We start from the raw sequence: 19,862 nt of genomic DNA on the forward strand, positions 1-19,862 counted from the left end.
CTTGAAGTGGCTGCCTGGGTGACCCCAGCTTTTGATTTACCTGATTGGCTTTGGATAGGCACATGGACCCCCCTCAAGGTTGTTAAGAACAGTTCCCAGGAAAGGGCCCTTCAGGCTGTCATTTATCCATTTGTCTGAGAGACAGGTACATCTGTGGTCCAGGTCTTCACTAAGGTCTTAAATGTGGGGCATGTGATGACCCCTTAAAATCAACTAATGTACTTGTAAGAGTGTGAAGGCAGATGTGGATCACACCCGCCTTTTAGGGACACTTCAGAGCCACTTGGGAGGAGATGAGGTTGCAGGGAATCCCAGGGGAAAGGGATCTCAGAGGCTGTAGTAGAAATAGTAATTTTTCCCTGGGATACACAAATGTGTCCCATGTTCTGGCATTTCCTCTGCCAACCACAGGGTGGAGCTATTAAACAGTGTTACAACCAGGTTAGGAGTGACAGCAAGAGCTTGAGAAGACTGGGCATGGGGGGTGGAGGGGTAATTTTGCGAATCACCTCTAGGAGCCCCTGTGCACAGTAGGTGCTGCTTATGGAAGAAAAAAATCCTGGGGTGCAGACTCAGGAAGGCATGAGCCTCTGCCCACAGTAGGTGCTGCTATGATTCACTTGTTGGGTCTGCAGTGATCCTCTGAGGTAGGCAATAGCAGTTCTCCCTCCCTCTGAGTTATTTGCGCTACTAGAGATTGAAGTTAGGACCACTGAACTATATCCTGCCCGCCACCCTTTTTCAATTTTACGACATGGTCTTGCTAAGTTAATCCATTTCAACCTTAAACACATGACACTCTTGTCTCAGCCTGAATAGCTGAAATTAGAGGTGTTCACAACCATGCCCAAAAGTAGAATCCATTTTATAGCTATGAAAACCTGGACCCCGAGACTGTCTGGACAGTCTCTCAGTGGAAGCAAGGCATATGTCAGGATGCTTGGACTTGGACACAGGACCATGTGTCCAAATGGACACAACAACAGTGCCCAATTGTTCACTATGGTCTCATTTAACAGCATTATAGTGGCCTTGGGAGGAGGGCACAGCTCTGGGAAGAGACTGGGCGTGGGCCTTCCTTGCAGGGCCAGAATCACGTGGGCCGGAGTAGCTAACTTCACCGAATACTGTAAGGGAAGGGGGTATCATGGGCAGTATCTGACTGGGTTCTGACCTTTCCCACAAAACTCCAGCGTCTGAGGTCACTGCCTTGGGGAGGTTCTAAAGCCGGAATCATAGTAAGGTTATGGCGAGCAGTGCTAGAAGCACTGTGGAGTAGAGTACTGCCACATTCGTGGCAGGTGAGTATTAGAAACACGCACACCTGTAACCCCAGCACCTAGGAGGCAGAGGCAGAGGCAGAGGCAGAGGCAGAGGCAGAGGCAGAGGCAGACACATCTGTGTGTGTGTTTGAGGCCAGCCTGGTCTACAGAGTGTGTTCCAGGACAACAGCGCTACACAAAGAAATCCTGTCTTGAAAAAAAACAAAAACAAAAACAAAAACAAAAAAACGAAAGAAGTGCTCTGGAATGAATCTGGTAACCATTGAGCCAAATGGCAGATACCTTTGAGAGCTGCCCATAGCACAGCTTCCGTCCCAGCCACTCACACGGGCCGGGAGCACAGGAAGCAGGCTTCTGTGTGCAGATTGGTCACCAGGGGGCGCCAGAGCAGATGTTCTTGGTCTGCGAAGGTAGCCGTAGCCTCCCTGACATTTGACCCTGAAGTTTTTGGCCAATTGAAGACTAGACTGCACCCTCAGCTAAAGGAGCCCCGCCTCTCCCTTAGCCGACTCCTGCGCAAAGCATGCTGGTAGCCATGGGCTGCGCGCAAGCTCACCACGCTCAGACCTATTCCTCTGCAGTTTTCTCCCAACTTCAGTACTTCCGGGATATCGAGTCCCCAGTGTGCGTTTTGGGATCACGGTCTGATTGTTCCTGATCCTATGTAGACAGACTAAACCCTAGCTTTCCGCGCTGAGCCATCTGATCCCACCACGAACTGGTCATGCATGGGAAGCTGCTGCTGCTGGCCAGCCTCTATCTTGTGCAGGGTCTGCCCTATGGACTGCAGTCCGGCTTGCTGCCTATTTTACTGCGGGACCATGGTCTCTCCCTGACGCGTGTGGGTCTGACCAAGGGATTGTATGCTCCATGGCTGTTAAAACTGGCATGGGCGCCACTGGTGGACAGGCGGGGCTCCCCTCGGGTCTGGTTAACACTCAGCACAGTGTCCCTGGGCCTGGTGTGTGGACTGCTGGCTGCGCTGCCTCCCCCGCACGCTGGTCAGACAGGGCTGCCCACCATCATGATGGCGCTGCTGCTGCTGCTGAATCTGGGTGCAGCAGTGCAAGACGTGGCTCTGGATACACTCGCTGTCCAACTCCTGGAACCAAAGGAGCTGGGACCCGGGAACACCGTACAGGTGGTGGCGTACAAGCTGGGATCAGCACTGGCTGGGGGTGGGCTGTTGGTCCTCTTCCCCACCCTCTCTTGGCCATTGCTTTTTCTGCTCCTAGCTGCCACCTACTGGCTGGCTGCTGCCTTAGCCTGGGCTGCACCAGCCTTGGGACAGCTGCCTTGCCCTCAGGTCTCAGAGCATAACCCCCCCACACCCTATCTTCTACAAGATTTGTTGGCTGTGCCTGGAACCTTCTGGACAGCAGGCTTTGTGCTCACCTACAAGCTGGGTGAGTGTGGCTTTGGGTAAGACAACATTTCTTATGGCCCTGAAATCCACTTAGGGTACTGCCCTATTCTGGGGTATCAGCCCAACCCTCCCCAGGGCTCTGTAGCTCAGTCCTGTCTCACTTTTGGACTTCCCCCTTAGCTTCGGCCACAGCCCATTGGTATTGCTGATGGTGCTTCAAACTAACTGGGCCAGAATGCCCAGCCTTTTCTAACACATGGGACCCATGAAAATGAAGCAGAGCAGGGGCCTGACTAGTTGGGAGCACTGAGGCCCCAGGACTGGAGAAAGGAGAAGGGGATCATCCTTGCTTATGGTCTTCTGTAGGTGAGCAGGGTGCGGGCAGCCTGTTCCCGCTTCTTCTGCTGGACCATGGTGCTTCTGCCTCAGACTTGGGTCTATGGAGTGGCTTGGGCGCTGTAACCTGCTCCATTGCTGGCTCCTCTTTAGGTGGGGCTCTACTGGCCAGACACTGGTAAGCACTCCCCAGCCCTAATCTGACTCTCACCTCCACCTATCTCCCAGGGAATCTTACCATATCCGGTCTCCCAATTCCCACCCCAGGCAGCCTCTTTCCCTATTGAGGTCAGTGCTGCAGCTTCGCCTTGGGGGTTTGGCATGCCAGACTGCTCTGCTCTTCTACCTCAGTACCCCAGGGGCCAGTCTGGACCCTGGTACAATCACGAGAGGTGAGAGGTTAGCTTTGAGGAAAGAGGGAGGGAGTAGGAACCTGGGGCCCCACTGACCTTTGTTTCTTTAGCCGCAGCTTTGCTGAGCCTGTGTCTGCAGCAATTTCTTGGCGGTGTGGTCACCACTGCCACATTCACTGTGATGATGCACTGTAGCCAGTTGGCACCCAGAGCCCTGCAGGTAAGATGGCAGGGCAAGGGATGCCCAGGGGCTGCAGGGCTAGGTCGCCACCAGGCCCTGATCTGTATTACCATCCCCAGGCCACGCATTACAGCCTCTTGGCCACTCTGGAACTGTTGGGCAAGCTGCTACCAGGTACCCTGGCTGGAGTGCTGGCTGATGGCCTGGGCCCACATCTCTGCTTTGCTGCCTTCCTTATACTCTCAGGTCTGCCCATTCTGGATCTCAGCCTGGCACCTAGTAACCTGACCTGAGTTATCCATAAAGCCAAAAAGCTGTGTGTCCTGGATTTCTGGAACACAAGAGATGTAGCTATCCTCAAACTGAGGACTGTTACCAGAAAGGACATAAAATGATTGAATGCTTTTTATTTTGCACTTTGGATCGTCTTGTCCCCTTCCTGTAAACTAGGAGGTTTTGCCTAATGGTCAGTGATAGCTACATCAGTGCCTTGGTGAGAAGATGAACTTGACCCCTCTGTAGTGGCCAGTCTGGCTTGCCTCATGTCTCCGTCATGTAGCATTCTCCCATGGAGGGTGGTCATCGTCCTCTCAGCAGGAGCTCTTCTGTAGCCAGGCGCATCAAGGCATGGAAGTTCATATGTAGATACTTTCTCCAGAAGCGCCGGTCCTGCCCATATACCTGGGCTGGGTAGCAGGGACTTGCTATGATGGAACAAAAACATAGGCCTGAGGACTCAGCTGGCTCTAGTGCTCAACTCCTGCCTATATCAGACAGCCCCGTGGCCCTCACCAATGCCATGGAAGATGCGGGCCACAGCCCGTCCAGAAAACCTTTCCTCTGGCCTCAGGGACAGGAGCTGGCGGATATCACGGCGAATATGGTCCTCCCAGTCCTGAAGCTGTGGGAAGATGGCATGTGTTCTCCTTTGAGCCCCCATCACATCTGTCACATAAAATCACTGACCAAGCAGCCCAAGAAACTTTGAGCCAGGCAGGGGTTGGACCGTGGGGTTGGGTTGTATGTGGGTATGTCATTGTCCTTCGCTTTAGGAACTACCCTCAGAGGGGTGGCGCCTACCTCGGTCTGCCCAGGCTCTGGACTCTGCTCATCCTTCACAGCTTCCTCTTCCTCTTCCTCAAAGTAGTGGCTGAGCAAGGTCTTCAACTGGTTGCTGCGCTCCTCATCAGCCTGTTCTAGACAGGGTCCACAACTGGGAAAGGCCACGCTGGGGATGAGACAAACTTGTCAAGAGTGCCCACGGGCTCAGAGTGTGTGGCCTAGGCCCTGTCTACCTTCCTTCCTACCTGCGAAAGGCCATAGATATTTGGTGTAGATGGGCCAGGGCCTTGTGTTCACGAGCCTGTACACAGCTGTACAGAAAGTCGCAGATCTGGTCCTTCTCCTCATCTGTCAGGTCACCAGGACTGTGCAGGTGAAAGGCCAACTCGCTGAACTCCACAAGCACCCTTGTGCCCCGTGGTGCACCTGTCAGCAAGTGTGTCAGTCAGAGGTGGACGGGTGGCTAGCACAAGCCAGGCTGGGGTAGGGACGGGTATACCTTTCTTTGGCTCTTGGTCCCACTGCAGCTGGTAGAGAGCCCGCCGTACAGAGGACAGATCCCAGCCCATTGAGTCTGCCAGCTCCACCATGTCAAAATCTAAGGAGCTGCTGCCCCGACTTGTGTCTTTAGGTGGGTACTTGGCCAAGCATGCAGCCAATGGGGGACACCTGTGCCCAGGAGACAAAGGAGTATGTGGCCCAGCAGCCCTGGTCTTTTTCTTTATCCTTAGTCTGAGGTGAGATGCTTACCTATGGGCCAGAGCTTGCAGCTGAGCACTGCCCCCAGGGCAGTGTAGATGACAGTGGGCATAGGTGCATGGCAGCAGCTCCAGCCAGCGCCGAGGGTGTAATTCCAGATAGCACAGCAGAGTTTCAATAGCTAGAGGCAGAGGAAGGCTCAGGGGCTGTGAGGGTAGTCTGCCCCTCCTATACCCTGTATCTTTTTGGCTCCTTACCCTCCTCTGTCATGTCCAGAGCCTGTACCGTAGACTGCACTGGGAATGCCCGCTTGTGGCCCAGGCAGGCCTGTCCCAATACAGGGTGTATTTGTTGGCTGTTGTGCTCTTTGGCCTCCTCAAGCATGGGTTTGGACATAGGCCTTCGGGTGCATGTACAGGATGGAAACACACGCTGCACCAGCTTCTTCACAGCCAAGAAGTCAATGCCATCGGCATGGGCGTGTCTACGCAGTTCCCAAAGGTCTTCACCCTGAACAGAGACAGTCAATGCACACACGATAGCATTTGCAGCTAGAGAGGCAGCTGCAAGTAGAACAGGATAGCAGCTGGGACTGAAGGGGCGTGGCACATGAATAGTGTAACCCTGGGTCTAGCATGGTCTGGGGAAATAGGGATGCCAACCTGGGGCTGCAGGAACAGGTGACAATGGGCAGGTTTCCCATCACGTCCTGCACGGCCGATGGCTTGCACATAGCTCTCGAAGTTTGGAGGCAGTCCCATGTGTAGCACAGCCCGAACATCTGGCCGGTCCAGCCCCATCCCAAAGGCTACTGTGGCCACTACCACCCGCAGGTGGCCCTGCATGAAGGCCTGTTGCACTCGTCGCCGTTCCTGGCTGCACATGCCAGCATGGTATGCTTCAGCTATAGCCTCAGGGCCACAACCTATAGAGAAGGTGTACAAATGGCTGACGGATCATAAGCATGCAGAGGAAAGGGTCCCCAGGGGCCAGCCCTACACATGCCTACCTCCACGCCTTGGCTCTCTCACCACAGACAGGCAGGTCCGGAGCAGTGCAGCCACCCGTTCGGTGTCCTTTCTTCGAGTACAGTAAATGATAATAGAATCCAGGGTACAAAAGCGGTCACCTTGCAGCAGTGTCACCAGAGCCTGGCAATAAGGAGTGATTAGCATGGCAGATCGTGCTCTTCTGGTGGGGTCTCTGGTCTGCACATAGCTACCTGGTCTGAGTCTCTGTCCACAGACACGGAGAGGTGCAGATTAGCAGGGATGGTGGCTAACCCACTGAGCTCCAGCTCTTCGGCTATGCCCAGGTGCTGGGCCACATCACGGGCAGTGCTTCGTGTGGCTGTGGCTGTGAGACCCAAAAAGCAGTGCACGCCCATATGTTCCCGAAGTACCTGAAGCAGGGTTAGTGTTGAGTCACTTCGCACACCCAAGTCCCAGCCCACCACTCTCCTGACCCGACAAAAGCTTACTTTGCAAACACGCAGGTAGCAGGGCCGGAAGTTGTGTGACCACTGAGACAGGCAGTGGACCTCGTCAATGCAGGCGAAGGCAATTGGAGGCAATTGAGTGGCCTGGGGGAGACTGGCAGGGCCCTTCGCCCAACACCCGACCAAGGCCTCAGGGGACACAAGCAGCACATGCACCTGGGCTGCCTTTACCTGAAGGGAACAGGGTTATGGACACCGTCCAGATGGATGCCCCCTACCACCCATCCGCAGGGGCCCTCCTGACCTTTTTCAAGACAGCTTCTCGTTGTTTTTTGGTCATACCCGAGTGGAGGCGGGCTGCCTTCAGACATGCAGGCAGGTCAGACACCTGTAAATGCAATGCTGTCACAGCACAGCACAGCTCAATACCCGCTACATTCTCTCAGAGCTACTATATCCTCTGAAAGGAAAAGCATCAGTTGCTGGGTCCTGGGAGGAAAAGTTCAGAGCCAGCCAGCTATGGGCCTGGGTACCCTGGAGATAAGGAACTTGACACTGGGCATTAGGCTGTGCCTCCCTTAGGAAGGTCAGTTGGCCACTGGTGTGTTCAAGAAACAAGAAGCACCTAAGGGTATCAGAGGTGTCAGTTTTTAGACTTCCCAGGTACCAAGAGCCTGTCCATATACCTGGTCATCCATGAGTGACAGGAGAGGAGAGACCACCAGTGTGAGGCAGGGGCTTCGCTGCGCATACAGCAGTGCCGGCAGCTGGTAGCAAAGAGACTTGCCAGCACCTGTGGGCAGCACTAACAGAGTCGAGATGCCTGGACAGGACAAGAGGTATCTATAAGGCTCAATTAGCCAGACACAGCCTGGTACAGTTGCTAGGCAGCCACACCTACCAGAAAGAATCCGCATGACTGCATGTTCTTGCCCAGGGCGGAAGGCTTGGTGCCCTAGCTGCTGTAGGGCCTGAAATACCTCAGCAGGGGTTTCTGTGGGCACAAGTTGGGGTTTAAATGAGAACAGCCTATCAGCTCATATATTTGCATGCTGAGTCCTCATTTGGAGAACTGTTTGGGAAGAAGTGTGTCACTGGGGGTGGCTTTTGAGGGTTTCAAAAGTCCAGGCCAGGTTCAGTGTCTTTCTCTGTCTGTTGGTTAGGATGTAAAGCTCTCAGCTACTTCTCCAGCACCATGCCTGCCTTTCTGCTTCCCACCATGATAATAATGAACTAAGCTTCTAAAACAGTCTACAAGCCCTAATTAGATGCTTTCTTTTATAAGAGGTGCTGTGGTCAGAGTGTCTCTTCACAGCAATAGAACAGTGACTAAGACATGTGTTAGCAAAGATTAAGTTCCACTCACCTGCTATATGCCCCGAGGGCCCTGGTGGGTAGAAGGGCAGCACTGGGCGGGGAGGACAGGGTACTTGCAGCTTTGGTCCATCAGGGTCTGTGTCCTCACCTGCTTAGACAAGCAAGAGCTGGTGACGTGGGAGCGTCAGGGTAGACAGAGATGGTCCTGGCACAATGGCCACTGGTTACACCCACCCATTCCCCTTACTCACTAGACAGGTGACAGGAAGGAGTGCTTGCCATCTGTGTGTCTTCTTCCAAAGTGGAAATGGGCTGTTTGTCATCCCCGCCACCTTCCTCCTGGAAGGTCATGGTGGAGCCTGGACCAGGGTTAAGAGCTGGTGGATCCTTTGTTTGCATAAGTAGTTCTCTAGCTCCGCTTCCAACCCCCATGGCTAAATGATCCAATACTCACGGCAGAGGCTTACCTGGCTGGGAGCACTGGGATGCCCAGTGACCAAACTGCCCACACTGGAAACAAGTGTCCTGGACTGTGGCTCTGGGTCTACTCCCCCCAAACTGTTCTCCTTTCTTCTTCCACTTCTGCTTCCACACCTGGGGAAGGTCCACAGACTATTCAAGATGGAGATGGGAAGAGAGGAAAGGCTGGCCTATTCCATTTAACATATCTCACCTGCTTTCGGAGAAGCCTGCCTCGATTGGCCCCAACTCGTACGTAGCACTTCTGTTTCATGTTGAGTCGAATATAGTTCCCTCTGTCCAGGAAAGCTGGTCTAGTGGTGGTGTGAGCGTGGGCTTTGCCCTCAGCCTTCTCTGTCCTGGCCTTCTTGGAGGAGTTGTGGGGCCGAGATGCACTCACAAGTGCTGGTTCTCCTGGATGGTCTTTCTCATGTGCTGTAGCCCCGGCTCCCTTACATAGTAGTCCTTCTTGGCTGCTGTCCTGAGCTTGTGCAAAGTCCTCAGAACTCTCACTCCAGTTCTGTTTCCTGTCTTTCTTGTTGCTGGATTTGGGGCTCTGTGGCTGTATGGCTAGGGCCCCTGGGCTCTGTGAAGACCCTTCTGAATGGGTACCAGGGTCAAGGACATTCACCTCGCCTGACATTTGAGGCTGTAACCCCTTTCCATCCAGGTCAAGCCTACAGGCACTGGGGACCTCTAGAAGGTCTGAAACTCTGTTGTGACACCGCTCTAACCAGCCAGGATCTAGGGAACTCAGCCTCAGACTCAGGGATGCCTGAAGCTGTTGGAGTTGGCCTAGTCTTGGCTGGGGCTCAGGAAGCCTGGGAAGTACATCATTAGTTTCATCTGGACAGGTCCTTGGGCCTGGTGGCCTTGGGGTGGGCACCGTGGGCGAGGTTCTCTTCTGAGGCTGGCGTTTTCGGCTCAAGTTTGGCCTAGTCTAGGTCGGGGAAGACAGAACAGCAGATAGGGACTCAGGACCCTGGGCTACTGCTGAGTTTGGAATATACAAGAAGCTGAGAGTGAGGTGCCCATGAGCAGCTTAGCAGCCTAGCCTCACCTACCACAGGAACCTGTGCCTGTGTGTGCAAGCTGTAAGGAAGGGTGGGCATACAAGGGCCCTGGCAAACTACCGGGAGCCAAAGGCAGCTCTGGGGTCACCTCCACGTCTTACCTGTAGCTTTGCTGTTTTCGGGTTGTTTTCCAGATTGGCTTTGAGCCTCTTTCCATAGTCTTGTACTGAACTCGATGGGCCCTGCCTGGGTATAGGCTGTGTATTCTGGGTGGCAGCTCGATTCAGGTGGGGACCCCAGCAGCTTGGCTCCTGTGCCTGCAGTAGACAGTAGCGGCCTAGATCAGGTTAAAAGACGGCACGGGCATAGAAGTGCTCCAAAGCTTCTCCTTAACCCCCACGGGAGGACCTGGCCACCCAATTCTGTGCTCCATGGAGGCATGGCTGCAACACGCCTCTGGCTCCTGCCATCTGGCCATACAGAACGCTGACTGGGATCAAGGGTCAGTATACCTCCTCAGCTGTCTCGGGGAGAGACTGCTCTAGGATGCGGTGTCCGTCGCCGGCCTGGAGCACTGCATGCTTTAGGTTGCGGTACTCACGGTAGAGCGCTGAGAAGGCAGGGGTCGTGGGTCAGGCACACCTACTAACATCAGCCCCGCCCCCGGCCCGCCAGCCCAGCGCTCACCGCGCGTCTCCTCAGGGGCCGCCTCCACGTCCTCCTAGGAGAGAAGCCGGTCAGCCACAGGCTGCACCTGGGTCCCCACTCACCGCCCTGTCCGACCCCCCACCCCACCCCACCCCACCCCACCCGCGCTGGCCGTCTCCCGTGCCGCCGTGCGAAAGCGCGTTCCCACTCCTGCAGCCGCGCGCGAACGCTCGCCAGTCTTCCCATGGCAGCCAGAGACCGAGTCGAGGGAATCTCCCGCCACCTTTGGGAAGTCTCCTTCTTAGCCAATGGGAGCTGGCGGCAGCCGGGCCGGGCCGAGCAGCCAATTCGCTGGGCCCTGGAAGGGCGGCCCAGGCGAGGCGTGACGTCATCGCGGCGCGCCACAGTGCTGCGCCGCGCTGGGCGAGCCTAGCGCAGGGACTGGAGGCCTTGGTGGTGGGGGCGGGTGCGTTGGGGCGGCTGGGCTGGGATCCGAGCCGGGCGAAGAGTCCGCAGCCGTAAGGGTCCCGGTACTTGGGCGTCCGGATCGACGAGGGCTGGCGCTTTAAGGCCCCGGCTGCAACGGATTCTCGGGAGGTGCCGCTGCGCGGGGATGGGCTCGGGTGAGCCCCGCAATTGCAGGGCGACCTAGGGGCAGGTGAGGATGTTCTGGATCTGCAGGGACATGCTCGCCCGTGTTAGTTGAGGCTCCGGACTGGGTTCTTGAAGGATCCGGGCGTGCGCGTCTGTGTGTCTCACCACAGAGATTGCTGTCTTCTGCGTGCGGCATTATCCCCAGTAGGAGAAGCCGGGCCGGCTGCTTTCCTCCTATGACAGGTGTTCGATCTGGTCCTCCTGTCAGCGAGGCAGTCCTCGCGAGATTACACTAAGGTAGAGTCAGATCGAGGATAGTCATCTGGGGTTTTCCAGGGACTTGTGCCTTAAGGACTGTTCAAGGTGTGAGAAGTAAGCAAACCCCGGGTTCTGCAGCCTTTCTGCTTCCTATCCTTTGTCCCGTGCTATATCTCTAGGCAAGGCGTAGGCCTTAGTTTTCCAATCCGTTGCAGGTGTTTGGCCCACAGAAGTATACTGACCCTGTGTATCAGGAATCCTTCAGTCTTAGGGGTTTTTTGCATGTGGCTTCTAAGCTGGAATACTCTGACAGTCTCTGGCCTGGGTCTTTCTGAATCTTATGAATTTGCTGGTCTCTCTGTACAATGGTTTCTCAGTGGCAAGAGGATTCCCAAATAGGAGGCAAGGGCCACAGAGGGTGAGAGTTACTTTTCCTCTGGGATTTCTGTGCCTAGTTATGCCCTAGAAAACTGTTAAGTGTGGAGTTCATACTAAACGTCCTTGATCTCATAGGCTTCCCAGCCAGCATCTGTGCTCAGTTTGCTTTTTAGCAAACCTAATCCTGGCACTTATAAACGGTGCTTAGATTTCCCTAAATCCAGGGGCACATCATATGGAGGGGTAGACTGTGCCTACTGGCTCTGTAGGAATTCTCCACCTGCTCTTGTACTGATGGGAAGAGAGAGGTCTGTAGTTTCTTGTACTTGGGAAAAATACTTTGCCATTGTTGTGCATGTCTGAGTGTGTGTACATACAGGAGCCCTCTGAGGTCAGGAGAGGGCATCTGCATCAGATCCCTTGGAACTGGAGTTTCAGGTGGCTGTGACACACCATGTGAGTCTGGAAACCAAACCTGGGTCTTTTGCAAGATCAGTAAATGCTCTTTAACCACTGAACCATTTCTCCACCTTCTATCTTACAAACAAACAAAAACCCAGCCCCGTTAGAACTCAAGTATTGGGCTAGCTAGCCAGTGAGCTCTGGGATCTTTCTGTCTTCTGCTGACTCCAGTGCTTGGTTTACAGAGGTGTGTCACCCACCCATACCCTTTTTGTACATAGGTTCTGGGATCTCTGAAGTCAGGTGCTCACTTTTGTTCTGCAAGCACCATACAGAAAGGTGTCCCCAGTCCCTTGTTTTCCTTTCCTTTTTTTTTTTTTTTGAGATAGGATGCTACTAGGTTCCCTGGTCTAGCCCTTATTTTACTTTTGAGGAAGGATTGCTGAGTCATATGTCTCAGCAGGCCTAAAATACAGCTATTCATCAGCAGGCCACACATAGATGAGCAGGTTATTGACAGGCCTGCACTGTTCATGACCCGCTGGACAGTTTGGTTTCCCTGTGCTTCTGGGGTATGAAATTGTCTCCTGTCTACTCTGCACAGCTCTAAGAACTTATTAGGAGTTATGCCTGCCAGGTGTGATGTTGCATGCCTGTCATCGTAGAAGAGGCAGAAGGACAGCCACAAGCCTGGGTTACACTGTGAGACCCTGTCTCAAGCTGAACAAAGAAGGGTTCCTTTGTACAACTCTCCTCCACTACCTGCCAACTCCATGTCAGATACTTGGGGGGCTTTTGTACCAGGCATACTTTGGAGAGGGTGTGGCCTGATACTGGCTCAGGGCTTGTCTCTCCTAATTAAGCTTCCTCTTCTGCAGGTGGCTGTCTGCCAAGTCCAGCACCATGCACACCCTTGTGTTCCTCAGCACACGGCAGGTGCTTCAGTGCCAGCCAGCTGCCTGCCAGGCCCTGCCCCTGCTGCCCCGAGAGCTCTTCCCCCTGCTGTTCAAGGTGGCCTTCATGGACAAGAAGACAGCTGTGCTGCAGGAGCTGGTGCACACGTGGCCCTTCCCACTACTTAGTTTCCAGCAGCTACTGCAGGAGTGTGCCCATTGCAGCCGAGCCTTGCTGCAGGAGCGGCTCAGCACAGAAAGCATGCAGGCTGTGATCCTGGGGTTGACTGCCCGGCTTCACACTCCAGAAAGAGAGGCTGGCATACAACCCTTTTGCAGGTATGGCTTTATCTAAGGGGCCCTCAGGCTAGGGGTACAAAGTGTATTCACTGAGTTGGCTCTAGGCTGTGGTCCTGAGGTTAAAAAGAGCTTAGTATGGCAATAGTCGTATTTGTTGCTTTTGTACAAAGTGGCTGGGAGGGAGGGATGTAGGCCTTGTCCCCTCATTCCTGCCTCTGGCCATCCTTGCTCCCAGGAAACATGCATTGCGGGTGCTAGACATGACTGGTCTTCTGGATGACGGTGTGGAGCAGGATCCTGGGACCATGAGTATGTGGGACTGCACAGCAGCTGTAGCCAGAACGTGTATTGCCCAGCAGCAGGGTGGGACTGCTGAGCCAGAGCTGTCACTACCGGTCCCTGTGGAAGTTCGTGTAGACCTTCGGGTAAACCGGGCCTCCTACACATTCCTTCACGAGGCACTCCAAAGTAGTGTGGACAGCCCACTGCGGCTTTGCTGCCGGGACCTCCGGGCTGAGGATCTGCCCATGCGCAACACTGTGGCTCTGCTGCAGCTTCTAGATGCAGGCTGTCTGCGCCGTATAGACCTGCGCTTCAATAACCTGGGGTTGCGTGGCCTGTCTGTGATTATCCCACATGTGGCCCGCTTTCAGCACCTAGCTAGCCTGAGGCTGCACTACGTGCATGGGGACTCAAGGCAACCTTCCGTGGATGGTGAGGACAACTTTCGATACTTTCTGGCCCAGATGGGCCGCTTTGTCTGTCTTCGGGAGCTCAGCATGGGCTCTTCTCTCCTTTCAGGCAGGCTGGATCAACTGCTCGGGTGAGTAGTTTCTACCATTGCTCTGTCCCTTCTGTATGTGAGGACACTCTCCTTGGCCTGCCTGCCTATGACCCTTCTGTAACTCCTTTGTCCCTGCAGCACCCTACAGAGCCCCCTGGAAAGCCTAGAGCTGGCCTTCTGTGCACTGTTGCCTGAGGACCTACGCTTCTTGGCTCAGAGCTCTCATGCTGCCCACCTCAAGAAGCTAGATTTGAGTGGAAACGACTTGTCAGGCAACCAGTTGATACCCTTCCAGGGGCTGTTGCAGGCTGTTGCAGCCACACTGCTGCATCTTGAGCTGACTGAGTGTCAACTTGCTGATGCCCAGCTGTTGGCCACACTGCCCACCCTGACTCAATGTGTCAGTCTCCGCTACCTTGGTCTCTATGGCAACCCTTTGTCTATGGCAGGACTTAAAGAGCTGCTTCGGGACTCTGTGGTACAGGCTGAGCTCCGCACTGTGGTGCACCCCTTCCCTGTGGATTGCTATGAGGGCCTTCCTTGGCCACCACCTGCCTCTGTCCTTCTGGAAGCCTCCATCAATGAAGAGAAGTTTGCCCGGGTAGAGGCTGAGTTGCACCAGCTACTGTTAGCTTCAGGCCGTGCCCATGTACTCTGGACCACTGACATCTATGGGCGCCTGGCTGCAGACTATTTCAGTCTCTGATCTCCAAGGTATTGATGAGATAGGTCAAGAGCCTTGGGAACTCGGCTGGAGGCCTGACACAAAGGCTTTCTTAGGTTTTATGGGATTTGCCTTGCTCCTGGGTATACCTTGAGTCACCTACTTTTTGGCAGTATCCTCACCTGTTCCCAGTGTCTGAATGTTGGTATCTCAGGACTGTGCTCCCCTGCTCTGTATGTTGCAGCCTCTCTGCAGAAAACTGAGTCCCTGGGCATACCCCATGCCCTTAGAAGGAGTGCAGTGCACTAGTGCACTGAGGTAGATGCTAAGATCATCTGCTTCAGGGAGTCCCCATGCTGTCTGGGGATTTACGCTGTGCATCTTGCCTGGCACCCGAGGCGCAGTATTACCTGGCTCTGTAGGGTGTGAGCAAGGTACAATGTGCAGTGTCTGGAACTTGAATTTATGAGCTTTTTTTGGTGTGTGTGTCCTGACTGGATGGGAAAGACTTGCCTACATTTCTGGTGTTGCCTCATCATGGCAAGAAGCCAAGTATCATCCAAGCTACTGACCCATTTCCTCACTAGGTTATCACGTTATTCCTACTGTCCAAAGCCAGAGTGGATCGCCAGAGCTGGCAGCTGGGGACGCCTTATCTATGGCCTGGTCACATACCCACAGTTACTAACCCACCACACAGCATTGTAGAGCGGCTTCAACTTTACTAATGAGCATGTGCGGGGCTGCACCGCCCAATCCCCGGTGTCTACGTCATTGACGCGCGCGGCAGGCTTAGCAATGGATCTCATAGGCAACACGTGGAGGGAGGCGTAGCCCAGACATAAGCCCTTCCGGAGGGTTTTGTTCAGCTGGCTCCTCAGGCGGTAGCTCTGCGAACAAAGGCTTGGAACGGTCAATGACGAACATCTCGTGTCCGCGTTCATCACGGAGTTCCTCGAGCTGCGCAAAGGTGCAAGGCCCGTCTGAATAGTCGTTGACGAACAATGTGCCTTCCCCCGGGGGCGCAGGCACCTTTTTACGCCGCCGCCGGCGTCGGCAGATCATGGCAGCCAGGAGCAGCGCAGTGAGCGCCAGCAGCACGATAGCTGCTGCGATCGCTGTCTGCGTTGCTAGGCCCAGGGCGCGGAAGGCCATGCTGCCTGCCTCGTGCCGGGGCTCGTGTCCCACCGGGCGTGTAGCCGGGGCCTGCGGGGCGGGTGGCTGCTGTGACTGCTGCCGGGATACGTTGACCAGGAGATGAAAGGGCACACGCACTTTGCCACCAGCATTGGTGGCCTCACATTCGTACTTGCCAGCGTGAGCTAGTGTGATGTTTGTGAGGAAGAGCATTCCGCTGCCAGTGTCACGGGTCGCATACCCACCCAGGCCTGGTGTTCCAGGTTCCAGCTGGGCTTGGGCTTGAGGTTTGCCATCGCGAGCCTGGGGCACCTTTCTCCAGACCACCAGGGGCTGTGGGTATCCTGATGCCTGGCAGGCTACCTGCAGGTCCTCCCCCAGGTTAGCTGTGAGCTCTGGGGGCTCTACGTTCACAGAGGGAGGAATGCAGATGAGGCTACCACCAGATACTTCTAGTAGATTCTGTAGCGCCAGGCGTGGGGGCTCAGCACATGTGATCTTCTTGTCTCTGGAGCTCAGCAGCCGACGGCCCCCCTCTTTGATCCAAGAGCCCAGCCAGTGAAGGGCGCAATCACAACGCCATGGGTTCTCTGTGTAGGGCAAGAACACAGCCTAGGTAGATGGTCCTGCTGATCCAGACAAAAACCCTTTCCCACCTTTTACAGATGCCTCTGGAGTCCCGGAACCCTTACCACCTCTTCCCTCAGTCCAAGTTCCTAGGAGTGTGTGTGATGCTTCTCTGAAATCCCATTTTGTAAGGTTCCACGTCCTCTCATATTCCAGCAGTCCTGAAAACCTGTTGTCAAATGTGCACTCCAGTTTTTGCCTGTCTGCCCTCTGATGACAAGTTGCAAGAGCCTCAGTTCTGTTAAGTTTACGCTGTGGAACTAGTACTTATCTTCCTTGCACAGGTGCATGAACTCTACTAGCACTCCCTGGTGGTCCCTCACCAAGGCTGAAGGTTCTGGTGTGACCCTGTCATGGACTGCCATAGTGCAGCAAGAGAGAAAGGGAGGCAAATCTCCATAGAATCTGGTTGAAGCGTCTCACCAAGTGTGACTCAAGGATTACAGCACAATTAACATTTGCTTTGAAGAATGTCAACATAATCATATTCCTTTTAAATACAGAGGAATGTTAAAATAGCAGTGAAACACACTTAGAGCCTAAGCATATATAAATATGATCTTCAAGAATGACCTTACTCCTTTTGTAGGTGATTACTGGGGTAATCATAAGACTAAACCTTTGTTTACAGTAAGGGCATCTTCCCTTACAACCATTGGTTCCTATGGATTTATTTGCCCTATCAATTGTAACACTATCCAATGTACAGGAACCATCCTATAGTCTCACTTAAGTTTTGTTTTTTGAGACAGGCTTTCTCTGTGTAGCTCTGGTTGTCCTGAACTAGGGTAGCCTTGAATTCAGAGATCTCCTGCGTCTGTCTCCTGAGTGCTGGGACTAAAGGCTTGTATCACTATGTCCAACCCACTTAGGTTCTTTATTGTTTGAGATGTACTTTCTGAAGCCATCAAAACCAGTATATATGGCTACTGTCAAGGCACTTATTTGTGATTGTAACACCCACACCAATGCTCTTGTGTGTCTTTCTTCCATAGCACCTGTCTTAACCTCATGTTTTACACCTATGTTCCCTTTAATAAACCCCAGCTCTGTCACATCCTGGCTTATTCTGAAATTCTTCTGCAGTGATGTGAAGGAGCTGGCCCTACCTGAGTCGGGGTCTGTAAAAAATTAAGAGAACTCCCCAGGTTGATGTGGTCACAGTGTGGCATGGTCTCTGTTCCTACCATGAGCTGACAATAGGAACCCCTTGCATACCTGAGCCTGCTTCTCCCTACTTCTCCCTCGAAGATCAGACCCTTGCCAAAGGAGGAGTTACCTGTGAGGCGCAAGACTTGTAAGCTGGTCAGGGGCTGCAGGGCCTCTCTGCTGATGGTGCCCAGTTGGTTCCTGCTGAGGTCCAGCAGGGCTAAGGAGGAAAGCCCAGCCAGGGCCTGGTCCTCCAGTGATTCAATGCTATTTTCTTGAAGATGCAGCTCCTGCAGTCGCTGAAGTAGGAACAGCAGATCATCAGGAAAACGGGCCCTGGGAAGCTAGACAATATTGACTTCTCTCCCCTAACCACTCCCGCCAGCACGGCAGTTATTGACACCACAGCAAGATCCCGCACTTTTGGCATTTGTCGCTCACCGGCAGGTGCAAGAAGGTGAAATCCAGCAGCTTCGCCAGCTGGTTTCCAGCCAGGTATAGTACGCGTAGCTGGACCAAGCCCACAAACGCACCGCCACGCAATCCCCGAAGCCGGTTGCCGGTGAGCGCCAATTCAAGCAGGCGTGGCTGTGCACGGAAGGCGCCCGACTCCAGTGCCCGCAGGGTATTGTTATGCAAGTAGAGGTGGCGCAGGGCAGCCAGTGGCGCCAGGGCGCCTTGCTCCAGGTGCGCGATGCTGTTGTCTTGCAGGAACAGCGTCTGAAGGTTGTGGGGACCAGAGGGTTACTTCACCATGTGACATGTCCCACTCCCGTGGAGCGTCCCATCCCACTCGCCTACCTTCTCACCCTAGTGACCTTCCACCACACCTCTGATGCTTACACAATCTCCTCCATTGCAGTGGGGCACTCGTAGCCCACTACTCCAATCCAAGACCCTCCAGTCCCACATAGTGCCCACCTGCGTCCCTGGGGGGATTCCCGGTGGGACAACACGCAACCGCAGGGCGCCGCACTCCACTGTGGCACTGTAGCAGCGGCAGGCGGCGGGACAGCCAGTGGCGTGGGGCGGGAGTCCCGGCAGCAGTGGCAGCAACAGCAAACCCAGCAGTAGCAGCAGCAGTGGGGGCGCCCCTGGGGCCATTTCCGAAGAGCCCCACCAGGAAGCTGAGGCTTCCCCAAGGACTGGACCCGGTCGGGAAGAGCCTCCTGAAAGAGGTTAGCAGGCCAGCACATGAGCAGGCATGGTGGATCATGTTCTTAATCTCAACACTGGGGATGCTGAGGCTGCAGGATTGCTGTAAATTCAAGGATAGGCCTAGCTAGGCAATATGGTTCAGGCCAGTATGGCTGGACTGCAGTGAGACTTTGTTTCAAAATACAAAACAAATTAAGAAACAACTAATTAACAGGGATGGAAGTCTACACACAACCCCTGTTACAAACAGCACTCAGGAGACAAAGGAAGGTGGATCTGTGAGTTGAGGCCAGAATGGTTTACACAGTTTGTTCCAGGCCGGTGGACACACACACACACACACACACACACACACACACACACAAAAAAAAAAAGCCTAATTTCTTCCCTTGGTAAGGGGAGGCAAGCTGCTATACAAATGAAGGCACTTTCCTGGAAAGTGTGGTGGAAGAGAACTGATTGCACAGAGGTGTCTTTTGACCTCCATGGGCATGAGCACCCCCACCCACCCACCCATGTACCCAAACAATATTTTTTTTAAAAGGAAAAAAAAAATCCAAAAATCTTCCCTTGAGGGTCCCTACCTAGTCCTAGTGCTCTTCCTGTGCCTGCACTAAGAGCCTCCTGCTCTTCGATGGTATCACACAGGCTCATCTTCACCTAAATGATGGGCTTTCCTTGGTTCCCAGATGCAACACTACATAATATAGGTTTGGGAACTAATGGCGCTGGCAAAGTCCAGGGCCCAATTACCCAGTCCTGGGCCAAAACCAGCAGGTCTCGCTCTGTGGGTAGTGGTATGAGTAGAAACCTTTGTGCCCCATCACAAGAGCAAGGGGCCCCCACCCGGCCTTGGCCCACATGACCCCACCTTATGGTCTTTGTCATGATTTGAAAGGGATGCTTGGTGCAGTCCATGACCCTCTCATTGTAGGGATGGAGGCTGATAAGACAGCTTACTTAAAAAAAGAGTTAGGCTTTTTCCTCAGGTAACTCAAACTTTTTCCTTTTAAATAGGGGCTACTGTGTTTCTCTGGTTGGCCTGGAATTCATTATGTGGACCACAATGGCCTCAAGACCCAGAGATCTTTCTGTCTTTGACTCTTGAGTGCTGAAATTAAAGGCCTGTGTCACCATCCCTAGCTTACTAATAATTTTTTTTCATTTAGATTTACTTATTTTATGGGTATGAGTGTTTTGCCTGTGTGGGCATCTCATGCATGCCTGGTGCTCTCAAGTTGGAAGGGCATCAGATACCCTGGAACTGGAGTTAGGATGGTTGTGAGCCACAGTGTGGGTACTAGGAATCAAAACTGGGTCCTTTGGAAGAGCAGCCAGAACCCTTAACCACCACCATCCCCTT

At 53.9% G+C, this 19,862-nt stretch overlaps 4 protein-coding genes across 11 annotated transcripts; 2 read left to right on the forward strand and 2 right to left on the reverse strand.

Annotated features, from left to right (window-relative positions):
- The first annotated feature begins 1,783 nt into the window (after positions 1-1,783).
- Mfsd3 (major facilitator superfamily domain containing 3) lies at positions 1,784-3,926 on the forward strand. Of its 5 annotated transcripts, XM_027404272.2 has the most exons (6): positions 1,787-2,424; positions 2,630-2,705; positions 3,016-3,163; positions 3,253-3,377; positions 3,449-3,558; positions 3,639-3,926. In XM_027404272.2, exons 1-6 carry the CDS (start codon positions 2,008-2,010, stop codon positions 3,810-3,812), a joined length of 1,050 nt encoding a protein of 349 aa, XP_027260073.1. In that variant the 5' UTR covers positions 1,787-2,007; the 3' UTR covers positions 3,813-3,926. The 5 variants fall into 5 exon arrangements, with proteins under 5 accessions (XP_035296606.1, XP_027260072.1, XP_027260071.1 ...); XM_035440715.1 differs by having other exon boundaries at positions 1,784-2,689; positions 3,455-3,558; positions 3,653-3,926; XM_027404271.2 differs by having other exon boundaries at positions 1,785-2,689; positions 3,653-3,926.
- Positions 3,912-10,537, reverse strand: Recql4 (RecQ like helicase 4). Its single transcript, XM_027404189.2, has 22 exons — positions 10,318-10,537; positions 10,195-10,228; positions 10,020-10,117; positions 9,669-9,824; positions 8,709-9,434; positions 8,503-8,629; positions 8,287-8,394; positions 8,085-8,183; positions 7,620-7,712; positions 7,405-7,541; positions 7,023-7,106; positions 6,761-6,949; positions 6,503-6,682; positions 6,290-6,431; positions 5,943-6,205; positions 5,538-5,790; positions 5,332-5,461; positions 5,081-5,250; positions 4,827-5,007; positions 4,600-4,747; positions 4,312-4,420; positions 3,912-4,223 (listed from the first exon to the last, which is right to left on the reverse strand). The coding sequence occupies exons 1-22, from the start codon at positions 10,399-10,401 to the stop codon at positions 4,099-4,101; spliced, it is 3,636 nt and encodes a 1,211-aa protein (XP_027259990.1). The 5' UTR covers positions 10,402-10,537; the 3' UTR covers positions 3,912-4,098.
- An 89-nt stretch (positions 10,538-10,626) lies between these two features.
- Positions 10,627-17,249, forward strand: Lrrc14 (leucine rich repeat containing 14). 4 transcript variants are annotated; one of them, XM_027404260.2, is made up of 4 exons: positions 10,627-11,121; positions 12,666-13,019; positions 13,216-13,803; positions 13,903-17,249. In XM_027404260.2, exons 2-4 carry the CDS (start codon positions 12,691-12,693, stop codon positions 14,468-14,470), a joined length of 1,485 nt encoding a protein of 494 aa, XP_027260061.1. In that variant the 5' UTR covers positions 10,627-11,121; positions 12,666-12,690; the 3' UTR covers positions 14,471-17,249. The 4 variants fall into 4 exon arrangements, with proteins under 4 accessions (XP_027260061.1, XP_027260062.1, XP_027260063.1 ...); XM_027404261.2 differs by having other exon boundaries at positions 10,627-10,813; XM_027404262.2 differs by having other exon boundaries at positions 10,627-10,809.
- Lrrc24 (leucine rich repeat containing 24) lies at positions 15,194-18,519 on the reverse strand. Its single transcript, XM_035440716.1, has 4 exons — positions 18,263-18,519; positions 17,783-18,061; positions 17,472-17,640; positions 15,194-16,155 (listed from the first exon to the last, which is right to left on the reverse strand). Exons 1-4 carry the CDS (start codon positions 18,443-18,445, stop codon positions 15,221-15,223), a joined length of 1,566 nt encoding a protein of 521 aa, XP_035296607.1. The 5' UTR covers positions 18,446-18,519; the 3' UTR covers positions 15,194-15,220.
- Positions 18,520-19,862: the final 1,343 nt, after the last annotated feature.

The sequence above is a fragment of the Cricetulus griseus genome, chromosome 2, assembly GCF_003668045.3.
Source record: "Cricetulus griseus strain 17A/GY chromosome 2, alternate assembly CriGri-PICRH-1.0, whole genome shotgun sequence".
Lineage (NCBI taxonomy): Eukaryota > Metazoa > Chordata > Mammalia > Rodentia > Cricetidae > Cricetulus > Cricetulus griseus.